Raw genomic sequence first — 12,593 nt, 5'->3', positions numbered from 1 at the left:
CTGTTGATAATACACGAACCATTTGACACTTAAGCCATGTATTACTTTCTAGATGTGCTTATTTAAATTTCTCCACTTTCATCAACAATCAAAACCGAAAAATATTTCATAACAATACAGCGACTATCGCAATTAGCCTATTGTTTCGTTATTGCTACAATTAGTTGGATTTTTTCCGTTATTAATAGTATGATGTTGATATGTGAAATGTCAACCGCTTTTCCGTTGTCGGATCACAAATCACAACGAATGCACGATGGCATGTATCCGGTCAAAAGGATTATTAAAAAATGTGCTTTGAATAAAAATTAAATAAAAGAACTGACAGTTAGGTGTGATTAGAGATTATCAATCATTCCGCAGAATGCACTTCCTTATTATGGAGATGATTTTTCCGATCTTATCCGAGCATTTAATTTGTTTCTATCTCAGCTATTTAAAAATAATGTTAGCCGTTTGATCGCAATTTTTGAAAGCTATCCGGGGAATATAAATTCCTTTATTGTTCTCGACGATTTCTCTCCATAAAAAGACTTCATTTAGCACAATTAACTTTGGTCAAAAATATATAACGTGTTTGTAAACTGTCACTCTTGATTTATATCTGTGATAACATATTTACAAGTTATTAAATTAAACTTCCTCATTTTACTGGCCCTCAATTCGCAAAAATTGCAACACTAATTAACCAATGATTAATTTAAAAGCAATTAAACAAATCTTAAATTCATAATGTTCAGTCACACGAGCAAATAACTGGACTCAATTACAAAATTATTAGATAACAGTTGAAAATTTCAATAAACTGCCTTGTTATCAAATAGTGTAAACAAATATTTACCCCCGAGGACACACACATAAAAATATTTTCTTGCAACACTGTGTATCTATTAAAATAACATAAACAACCGCACACCTGAGCGTTTCAGGTTTACTTGATACAACTCGAACGCTCGCTCACAACTCAACTACTGCACTGGTGGGGCTCACGAATTTCCCTTTCCAAGTAACCAAAAGTTACCTGASGTTAATTACTGGGATGAAAGTTGGGAAAATTCACGGAAAGTGGATTAATTGGTGGCAGATGCAGGACTGCAAGTGGAGCGTCATTGACTCAGAAGGACGTCAATGTTAATCAAATATTGATAAGATCGTAACTATGCCTACCAAAATTTATTAAGGAATCTGTGCAATCACTGTGTAAATATTTGGTTAAACAATGAACGTAAATTGGGATTAATCACTGGAATCTCTTGGGATTTGGGTTTGCATACAATGCGTCTCGACGTTATTTGAATGATTTCTTATTACAGATATGTTTAGCACATTTCAGAGTGTCGGATAATGTCGGCTTTTACCACTCCCTGTACATTGTTGTTGAGCTATTTCGTCTTTTTTCCACACTTCCTCTACTATTTGCTATTCAAATAGGGAAGTTTGAATATTTGCGCTAAATTACTGGGACGCAAGGTGGTGATTTGCAACGGATGAGATGTTCGTGGTAAAAAATTTCAAGTAAAATCGAGTTTCTCTAAATATTACACGAATCATTATCATCAAAGCCAAGCCCATCTCAAACACCTCATTTTCCATTCYCGTTTAATTGCATCACATTTACGGGASTCGAGAAAATAATACGAGATAAAATGAATTTTGTATTCAAATCGGTGGATTTATTGTGCAATGTAAATCACGTTCCAGTTTTTTGAGATAAAAAAAATCGTCAATGAAACGTTTCAATGACCCATAAATATGTGAAAACAATTGAAACGGAGAAAACACGAGTGATAGGTTTTGTATCAAAAGCGTATCAAGCAAGGTGTCACACTAGAGAAAATGGCTTTGATTTGGCTTTCAAAATTGGTAAAAACGATTCAAAAAGATTAAACTCTATAAGTTGTGTTTCAATTTTTATAAAAATATTTAGAATGTAGAATATACAGTATGTCTCCGGATTGAGRTTACAAGAAGAAAAGAAAATGTATCTTTTTTAGATCTGATCTGCGACGAGTGCACCGATCCTTTTTATACAAAATTGATGCTGAAGGAAGGCAGTMCTCAAACTTTTTACATTCTTTTTTTCAATTTCTGTCGTTTTATAYTTAAAATCAAAGTTTCCTGTTTCTAAACTTTTTGTTGTTTTGTTGTTTGATTTCTTCCAATATTTTTTATAAGCTTATACATAATAGAAGACAAAATGTCATTTTGACTTTTAAATATGCTTTATGTATTTTGTGTTGGATAACATAAAATTTTCGCGAAAACTCTATATTGAATAGCACTATACAGTTGGTTTTTTCACTTAATTATAATTTAATTTTACTTGTACCTAATTATATTTTGACAAAGTGCATCAAAGTGCCTAATTAATTTTTTATGTCATTTATTTTTAATTAGTGTAGTGATATTGAAGCACTTTTTTTCTCATTAAAACACAAAAGAGCTCTAGTGGTTACTTAAAATTTTTGGTATTTGTACTCCTAATAATATCAATAATATCGGCTCACGAGTCGTGACCATTGCTGTTGCAGATATTTAAAATTTTTCACCTCTGGAACTGAGCTAGTCGGTCGTAATTTTTGTAAAAAGGGGTTTTCGAAGTGTGAATAAAACTTGACACTCATTTTCCACGAAAAAAAATATAAAAATCTGTTATTTCACACATTCATTGTATAAAAAAATGTAGGCAGATTTTTTTGCAACATACTGTTAGACAATGAAGATATTTTAATATCAAATCTTAGACAGGTTGGATTATAAAACACGGCTCAAGTCATCATCTTATTTATTTTTAAAGATATGACAATATGTACTTCTTTGATTTGTTGAACAGTTTATTATGAGGATTTTTTTGGGAGGCGCGGTGCCCTAGACAACAAGAAAAATGTTTAAAAAAATATATCTATAAAAATTTCGAAGTTATAAGAGTTTAAATTTTGCACTTTGACTATTTATTTGTTGGAAAAATAATTTTCCAAGTRCAAATAATTATAAGTATAGTATTGTCGTATCTTTTTTTTTAGAGATAAAGCTAAAGTCTGTTTTTTTTTAAATGGAAATTACCAAGTCAAAATTTTGGTGAAAAAATTGGTAGCAGCTTTTCTCCATAGCCACAAATTTTGATTGCTCTTTGTTTTTGTCCCTAGAAATTTTGTTAAAAAATTATGGTTATGTTTTCAAATTGAGATGTTGTCAAAATTTTGACTTTCATGAATCTTCTGTGCCTGTTTGCTCTTTGAAAGCGCTATAATTGAATACCTGAGGTCAGACATSATTACCTAAGGTCTAAAAACCGAATTCAGTGCTAATAATTTTGATAGAAACACACCGCAAGTAAGTACAATGTTGTGGACAAAAATGAGYTTCTTGCTACAAAAACTTTGAAGAAAAAAGATGTTTACACAGAAAAAAGTTATTTAGCAAAAGATACTAGTGGGTATTATGATGATCGGCAATAAATTTTGTGTAATTTCTTGCTAAAAATTGAGAATGTTTAGCAAACCTGCATTACAAATCGCTTCTACATTTTAATGGGCCCTTTTTCTAACTTCCTGCTTGCGAACTATTCGTTTCCAAATTTGTCAAAACTGTTAGCGGTACCGAATTTGTTCCTTTTTTGGTGTTTCSTCTCTAAATTTCCTTAGACGATTTTTTGTGTTGACGTTTAATGACACTYTTTTCAAATTAATTCAAAAAACCGGAACTGCCAACTTCCTTTATTAAAATTACCACGAATGAATTTACTAGTGGTGCCAACGTTAAGACTGTTTGGCATTTCCATTTAAAAAAAAAACAGTCTTTAGTAATTTATACACATTGTATAATGATTGCATTATCATTACCTTAAAGATAATGGAGTTATGGCTTGGGGCGTTTTTTATAATTTGTACTTAATGTTAAAGAGTGCTTTTATCAACTAATTTCAATAGACAAAGTAGTCTTTTATCGTCTAGTGAAAGAAAGTAATTTTTATCTACTGTTTATATTCAAGAAATTTTGGTAGATGAGTACAAAATAAAACGAAATATTATARACGACGATAAAGACTGTTTATATACTCGTAAAAAAAGTCCACTCGTGACTTCGTCACTCGTAAACTTAACCTTTTCACTTGWAGATAAACAATTTCTTTATCGTCTTGTATAATAAATAACTATCGCCTGTTACAAATAAGGAATGACTACAACAGACAAATGAATAAAAAAAATTACAGACAACTTTATTTAAAACCTTTCTAAACAAATTATTTTACAGTATTGGGTGAATTTTAATAACGGAGATAAATAATAATGGAATCAAAAACATAAAATTGGAGAGATAAATGAAGTGGTTATGTTTAATATAAAAAAAATTAAGAAACTATAATATGTATAAAAAAAAATATTTCATAAAATTGAGGGAACTTTATAAAAAATTGACAATTTTGAAATATGTAGAATCTGAAAGAATCATTTTAGTTTTTATTACCTTTGTTGTAATCATCTCACCAAAATATGCTTGTTATCTTGGTTGAATAAACAATGATTTTTGTTCTGGGAAAAAAAATAATAATCATTAAACAATTCAAAATTAGAAATGAGTAATTGGAATAATTAGGTCATTAGTAACATGGACAAAAAAGGCAAACCGATTAATTATTTAATTATCATATAAAAAATAATTAGCATTTTTATTGTTTTACTCTGATTAAAAATTAAGTTATTTTTATAAATTCTSAATAATAAAGTAAATGTAGCCAACCTGTGCCACTGCAGTGAAACATTGGTTGCCTATCACCATTTCAATCTCAAAACATTCATTCTTTTATTTTGTTTTAATCGTAGTACAATAATAATTTGTTCTTCAAATATACTAAAACCTGCCATTGTACAGGACACACAAGTATTGCATTACCACTCCACAAATAATGGGACAATAAATTCTTAGACATAATTCACTATTCAAGCAAGTRCATTTCCCAATGAACGTTCCTATTGTATTCATACAATAAACACACAGGTACGTGCACAAATACAACATAAATAGACCTTTTTTTTTCGTGWATAGAAATGATAACATCCACAAAAATCCAAATGACGAATAACAAAACAATGAACCGAGTTCAGTGCTTTGGAAAACAATAAAATTCAAGTAGCCAGGTATGTGGTTTTGCATAAAATCAAGCGTAAAAGAATCGTGTTTTCGAATCGGCGAAATATCACGTTTTCGACATATTCACACCAATAAGTGGAAAACTAATGAGAGTTTCGACAATTTAAAAATGTAGAATCGACCGCTTTACCAATTTCTTACGCTTAGTATAAAATAAATTTAATGTGAAACGGTTAAAAATAGAAGTTGGTGACCAATTTGCATCCATATTACCTTTAAAATGAGAAAAAAGTGCAATAGAGCCAGTTTATCGTTAAGTGAGCGACAACTAATGTGACACGCATGTTTTAATGGTTGCCTATAACCAACACTAATGCAATCTTTTTAGGAATGAGTAATAGACATGGACTATCGATAACACTAAATAAACACAAATTGACTTAAACAAACACAGTATCGCAATTGTTGGTTCCAACACTTGCTAATTAAAGGCACGCCTTTATTTGTTTACGCTTTTTAAACCATTTCAAGCATCAAGGTCGCAAAGAACATCAAAGGATAATTACAATAGAATTAGTTTTGGTGTATATTTAGAAGAATCGATAGGATTACGTAAAGGTCACATCCTTTGCTTTATTCGAGCTGAAATATGTAGAGTTTCATCGCATTTGAAAAATAAACTAGTTTTTTTAATAGTATGAGAAATCTTACAGCAATAGGGAAATGCAGTGATGAAATCATAGAAGAAGCTGATTCCGTGAAGATTGCGCTCAAATCAAATTAATGAAGTGACTCGATATAATCTCTCTAATTAAAGCCAACTTATTTTCAAATGCGTGTTTAATCAAGTGTTAAGTTTGCAGGAAATTATACATTGACAAAAAGTATTGCTAGAAGAGGGATTATGCAATCAGGATTTAAATTCGATTTGACTAATTTCAAAATGGTTTGAAAAATTTAAATATAGGATAAAATGGCCGCTCTTTAAAGTGCTTTAAAGACAAAACAATGAAAATATTTCCAACCAATCAAAATTGAACAAGCTGTAATTAGGACAAACGTACGATAGGCGGAACTAGTCCAATGAAAGGTGTTAATACCCATTTAGACCCTACATCTTTTTCAACTCCTCCCTCTGGTTCGTATCCTCATTTTATTCTTAATTTGGTTGAAATATAAGTATAAAGAATTTTTTCTTTTTGATTTTAAATTAATCCCATCAAACTACAAATTCAAATAAAAATAAATAAATGTCAAAACAGTAAAAACAAAATGAAAATGTGCAAGCATAAACCATTTTTTCTTCTTCATTTTTGACAATAGGAAAAACATAGTTTCTATCTTATTAATTAACCGAGAAATTTTCAGCTGAGACAACCTGTATACTATAGCTACATATCGACTCTCCCAACGAAAACTATAGTAACTCAAAATTTACAGTTTTTAGAAAAACTGCATTGAATCTTTGATTGTTAATAAAAAAATCAAAGAAGTGTTTAATATTATTGAAAATTACTGAAGGTCTAAGTTTTGGTAATAATATTGTTTATTAAAAAAAATGTCTCATTGTTTTGTATTTTGGGCCCTACGTAAGCCATCGTAACTCAAAGCCAATTTTTATGAGTTACTGTAGTTTTCGTTGGAGGAGTCGATATATGGATAGTAACTTTCTTGGAAGTATTTTCTTTCTTTAACAAAATTAATACCTATAATAATAAATAAGTGTCTTTTCCTCATCGACTTTTTGTGCGACTGCAAGAAATAAAAATATAATTATCGAAGATCAAAGTTTTATATTAAAACAAGAAGTAAAAGCTAGATGCTGGTATAAAATAAATAAATAATGCAGAGGAAATATCAATGATTTTATTCAATTCCGACGAATTTTTATTCCAATTAAAACCTGACTTTTCCAGTTGTACTACTTCAAAGCAGTCGATATATTTTCAATGTATAACAYCGTTAAGACTTTGTCAACTCATTAATCCAACAATTGTGATTTTTGGGTCATTTACWAGGTGAACGTGTAAATAAAAACCCTGTTGTTAAAAATGATTTCCTGTTTATTCATAAAAAATGACAAAACTCAATTGAATATAAAATGAGTCAAATATGCATCAACTTTCTTCCCTTTCTACTTAGCATAAMTATTATAATACAATTACGTGAATTAAAAAACGAAATAACTATATGGTTTTGGAAAAATGCATTCTTGCATAAAACCATAGAACCATRGTTGCATGACACCACTATCTTACCATCAGTTATTCGCAAGTCGACCATCATAATCTGACACAGAAAAAAAATTTTTTTTTAATGATCAGATTTTAGGCCTATTTCAAGTGGTTGTCGGGAGGCTCTGGGAAAGAAATGTGAAAAATGTGTTCCTTTGAGAAGTTTATAGTAGATATAAACCAAAGTATACAACCCAAGGCTCGATAAAATTCCGGGTAAGAACAGGAGATACGCAGGTAGGTATTAAAAGGAAGCAGGTGCATCATAACGATGAGAAGTCCAGGCAACCGTTACGCTCGCTAGTCGAKTATATTGAACACCCTTTTCGAATGTTGTTTGTAGGCAAGTCTGCGATTCGAAAATCGCGGCCATTTTAAGTGAATGGTCAGAACGTAACACCCACAACCGAAATTCCAAGTAAACGGCATTGTCGACTTGTGCAGATCAAGTTTCAAAGCCGTGGGACGCCAACTCGAGCATGGCATGCCAAAGTTCACGGTCAAACAAAGAAAAATTCAAATGTTCGGAGGGTGGGTTGGTCTGTGATTCTTCACGACAAGTGGCTCCGAAACCATTTACAGATGGCTATTTCTTGGAAAATAGGCTCAGGATGCACTTGACTTGACGACGACATCCGGTTAGGGAAAGGCGGAGATGGATGATTTCGCATCTTGTTGGAAAACTGACCAAYAATGGATTGTTAGCTATCGGTTAATCACTTAACTTAATTGCCGGGCGATTTGGCTAATGGCTAATCAAGCAAATAACAAATGCGAAAAATTTGCAAAATGTGTTTTGGTTCGGATGTAAATAGCCGATAGAGCCGATATACCGTGCGACCAGTGGGAAAAAAYTTAATCAGGTCTGCTACTGTTTGACTTAATTTGGATTTCCAAATTAATGGCCCAAATTAATTATTCATACTAAATAAAAATAAAGAAAATAAATAACCGAAGAGATCGAAATATTTAAATATCTCGTGCCACAGCTATACTGTCACTTTTCACAATGTTATTTTCTATATGAAATAGTGGAATATTCCAGTATAGGGTTCAGTAACACAGATTCTTTTTTTACACAGAAATCAAATGTTTATGACCAATTTCACCTCAAAAAACATAGTTTCTCCCTCCACGGTTTCGACGTTGCGAGGTATAGGCATCTAAAACTGATACTTATCAGTTATCACTAATTTTACTCTGTAGCAGAGGTAAATCTGCCTTTTTCAATTAAAATTAATTTTTTTATATAAAATCACATTACAGTATAAAAAATTCTCTTTTCCAAACATTTTAAAATTGCATGTACATATTTGCAATTCAAGAGGGTCATAATTTAATAATTTTGTTTACAGGGTGCGCCAGAACTCGCGCCCCAGAGAAAAATATCATATAAGGTAAGATATTTTATTTTATCTATAAAAATTTCGAAGTTATGAGAGTTTAAAGTTTACACTTTGACTCTATTTATTTCTGTTGGATAAATAATTTTCCAAGTTTTTTTGCTATAGGCTATTAAAAGAGGAAACAAGGAAGCTGTATCCTAAATTGTAATTCTGTTCAATGTCATTTGTGGATTTTATTGTCAAAATGTTTGTCCCTTTACTAAATAATTGTAAAAAAAACATATACAAGATCATCAGTATCATTAAATAGATAAAAAAGTTGTCAAATGTCAAAAAATAAATGTCAAAATTTTTTGACAGATAGAATTTTTTAAACATTTTATCCATGTTCCTGGTATCTTATCTTACTTGAAATTTTTCTCAGGGGCGCGAGTTCTGGCGCACTCTGTATAAAATTGTGAGGAATACGTAAATTCACTGTTCTCAAATCCCTATTATTAACATTACAAAAATAAAAAGTACATTAACAAATATGCACTGAAATTTATGTATTTTCAAAGTACACTGCAAAATATGATTAATTTTACATACGAAAATAAGTTTGAAGTTAAAAATAAAATGTAGTGAACAACTAAAAATAATGAAGTTTGTTATTCACAGAAGTGCAAGTGATGTTTATTGAATTACAATTTATGTAAACTATGGGATAAAAGTTACTCATGAGGTAACTGTGGTGAAAACACCACAGTCTATTTTTAGGGTAAAAGTCCTTACAAATTTATACAGTGTAAAATTAGTCATTTCTACATTAGTCATTTTGGTTTGCAATACTTATATCACTATAGGTTACATGTAACAAGAAAAATCTATTTTTTTATTATTTTTTTTAAGTCATAGCTGATTGCAAAATCAACTAAGAATTATTAAATTAAATGTTGTATGGATTGTGAGTGTTGTGACATTAATATTAATTTCAATTAACGATTTTTTCAAATATGTATGAATTCTACATAATCAATAAGCACATTTTTTAAAAGAAAAGCGACAATAGAAACACGAAAACAGCCAAAAAAGCTACATTCAGAATTTTTAAGTGCGAATTTGTCAAAATTCTTTATTAAAACAGGTTTTAAATATGCATTCACCACCCTTTTGCACTTAAATTTATAAAAAAAGTGGTTGAACTTAACCCTTAAGAATTGCATGAACTAAAACTCTGAAGTCTTATAAATCAGTCAAATCGATAAAACTCTACAATATCCAATCCAATTTTCGTTGTAGAATTATATTTTTCTCCAAACTATTTTACATAATAATACACAAACAAGCAGTTATTATTATAATTTCTACAATATAAATAATTTTAATCGGAAAGTAACTGTTACATTGCTTCACCGAATTTGTGACAGTTATCTGTAAAATCCTTATTATAATTTAAATCCATAATGCAATAATTTCACTTGTTCTTAATCCACCATAAAAATAATCTCTCATTTACCATCTGTGACGATACAACGAATGCAATCAAATTTAGTTATTTAAATAGCCACGTCTGTTTTTAAATCAACTGTCAACGGAAATTGCGTTCTAGTTATGAACAGGTTTGATATATAAAACCCAGTTTTGAACATATTATTTTTCAACATTCCCGCGAGACCGATAAATAGATAAAATAAGAGCACGAAGGCGTGCTGGTATTAGTTTACAATTTCCATAATTGTCAATTCTGGGGCAATGAATCATTAGCATTTTCACACAAAGACAGTTTTTTTTAGAATTTTATTCACCGTCAATGAATCAACATTCAATATTCAACCCTCTACTTGTATTGGTGTGGACGGTTAAAGTAGCAGCTGCGACGGCCGTTGGCGCGTGTCCTAACCACGCGTTAAAATCATCAACGACCCCCAATGAATGAAACACATATTTAGGGAGATTCTACAACAACCAAACACGGGCTACACTATTTCGAGTACGGCAATCCGAATTATCTCTCTAATAATGGTTTTGTTAATGAGAAAGATAATTTGTCGAGTCACTTTCCGGCGATTTCGATGATACGTCAAGTCAACAAACTTTATCTCTTGTCACACACCTGTAAAGGAAATTTTCAAGCAATGAAAAAAGAAAGTAGGATTAAAAATATCGTAGGGAAATGTACATACATACGCTAATATGTGGAAAAAGGAAATTGCAAATTTTGGCCTACTTGCACGTGGATTTTTTGTTTGTAAAACTACAAATTTTAAGTTGTCTGTCGAAGTTTTACAAGTTGGAATTTCAGGTGTAATAACAAAATTCCAAATTCAGAAATTAGATTTGCAGAGTTTAAAAAAAGAATTTTCTGTTTTTAAAGTTTTAAACTAAAAATTCCAAATAAAATTGCACAGTCAAATATACCCACAGCCTGCTCAAGGAAATGAGAATGTTAGTTATTTCAAATCAATTCAAGACACCTCGTGTGATTTTGTTTCACGGAAAATGGGATTGCAAGTTTTAAAGGGAATTTAATGTTTACAAACCATATCGTTTACATTTTCTTTTTTTGAAGTTTTAAATACTCATGTTTGAATTTTGGGTTTCTCAGAATTTTGGTGTTTTTAATCGAAAGTTGAAATTTTATAACAAAATCAAAATTGGAAACAGAAATACTTATGCAGAATGTCCCCCCGGATTGAGTTTACAAGAGGAAAAAAAATGTTACCTTTGATTTTACGCCAAAACTAAAAAGGAAAAATATTTTTTGCTTTACCTGAAAGAGCAAACCTGTAATTAAAACTTCATTATTCTAACTCGGTAGAAAGAAAAGTTAATTTTTTTCTTGATTTTGGACTTAAGAATATTTTTTTTCTATTTTGAGTTTAGAATAAGTCTATTCCAGCACCAAAATCACGTCATTTGAGTGCTTTAATAAATCGTTGACGTTAATTTAATTTTAGTGACGGACTTTCTTCACAATTCATTTTCAAATGGGAAAATAAGAATTATTTTTATTTGTTACAGCCGCCTAAAATTATTCCACATAAATGTCCCAACCGTTGCAAATTTCGCTAGAAAAAAAAAAACTAAAAATTTCGTCTTTTAATTTATAAAATGATATAAAGCGGCAAAATAGAAAAAAACAGTATAAAGCACTTGTTGCAGAAGGTTCAAGCACTCATTTGTTTCTCAACTCGCCGCGACTCAAATTTGTGCTTGTATTTTAATATACCGTGCGATCAAAAAAATAATAAATTAGAGTAGGCGGTGATTAAAGTCCTTCAGATGGCAATCCTGATTTTTGACATCAAATGTCAGCGAAAACTTTGACAAGTTTGCGTTTTATTCCTTTTGAGTGAAATAATGTTCACTTTAGAGCAGAAAATTTTTATTGCTGTAAACAAGAGGAAAACGGTGGATGGTCATTTTCACTTTCAGTTTGTGTGGAAAATTTCCAGTCCAGATTCCCAGCCAGAATTTAATCGACGCCTACTCTAATTTATTTTTTATTTGATCGCACGGTACCACGATCGTAAAATAGACAGGTCTGGAAACTCCATTCATAAATACGTTTGAAAATTGAATTATTTTTTCTGAATCGCAGGTGGTTATGGGGGGCAACTATACCCGTGGCGCCTTCACGTGGTGATTTTTTTAATTCACTGTTTGACAGCATTTTGGCAGCTAACCACAAATTTAAAAGGCAAATTTTTCTCTATTTCCAACTTTTCTAAATATTTTAGCCGCTTGTGCACAGTTTTTCGGTGTTTTAGGATGGTTTTCTTTGATTTATACTTCATGTTTTCTTAATTTTTTTTTCTAAATTAAATATTAAAAAAATGTTTTGGTTTTGAGTTTGTCGTTCAATGTTTTTGGCAATCAAAAAGGTAAATATATATGGTTTTTATATCTTGTTTACACAAAAACACTTCTGCAGATGCTC

At 30.7% G+C, this 12,593-nt stretch overlaps 1 protein-coding gene across 7 annotated transcripts in view; it reads right to left on the bottom strand.

Annotated features, from left to right (window-relative positions):
• LOC123015715 (partitioning defective 3 homolog B-like) overlaps window positions 1-12,593 on the bottom strand; it is a 41,484-nt gene that overhangs the window by 18,368 nt on the left and 10,523 nt on the right. For 5 of the 7 annotated variants that reach the window (XM_044415600.1, XM_044415605.1, XM_044415603.1 and 2 more), the window contains exon 1: window positions 842-984. The exons of 1 other annotated variant lie outside the window; for it this stretch is intronic. Coding sequence is in view for 1 of the 6 variants with exons in the window: in XM_044415607.1 (XP_044271542.1) it covers window positions 842-859 (18 nt within the window). In the remaining 5 variants the exon portion in view is untranslated. Of the gene's footprint in view, window positions 1-841; window positions 985-12,593 lie in introns of those variants that run through there. One more of the 7 variants, XM_044415607.1, reaches the window with a different exon arrangement.

The sequence above is a fragment of the Tribolium madens genome, unplaced genomic scaffold, assembly GCF_015345945.1.
Source record: "Tribolium madens isolate multiple individuals breed KSU strain unplaced genomic scaffold, Tmad_KSU_1.1 Scaffold_19;HRSCAF=116;Tcas5.2_LG9, whole genome shotgun sequence".
NCBI lineage: Eukaryota > Metazoa > Arthropoda > Insecta > Coleoptera > Tenebrionidae > Tribolium > Tribolium madens.
Note: the sequence above shows the minus strand (reverse complement) of the source record. Positions and strands in the feature narration are given on the sequence as shown.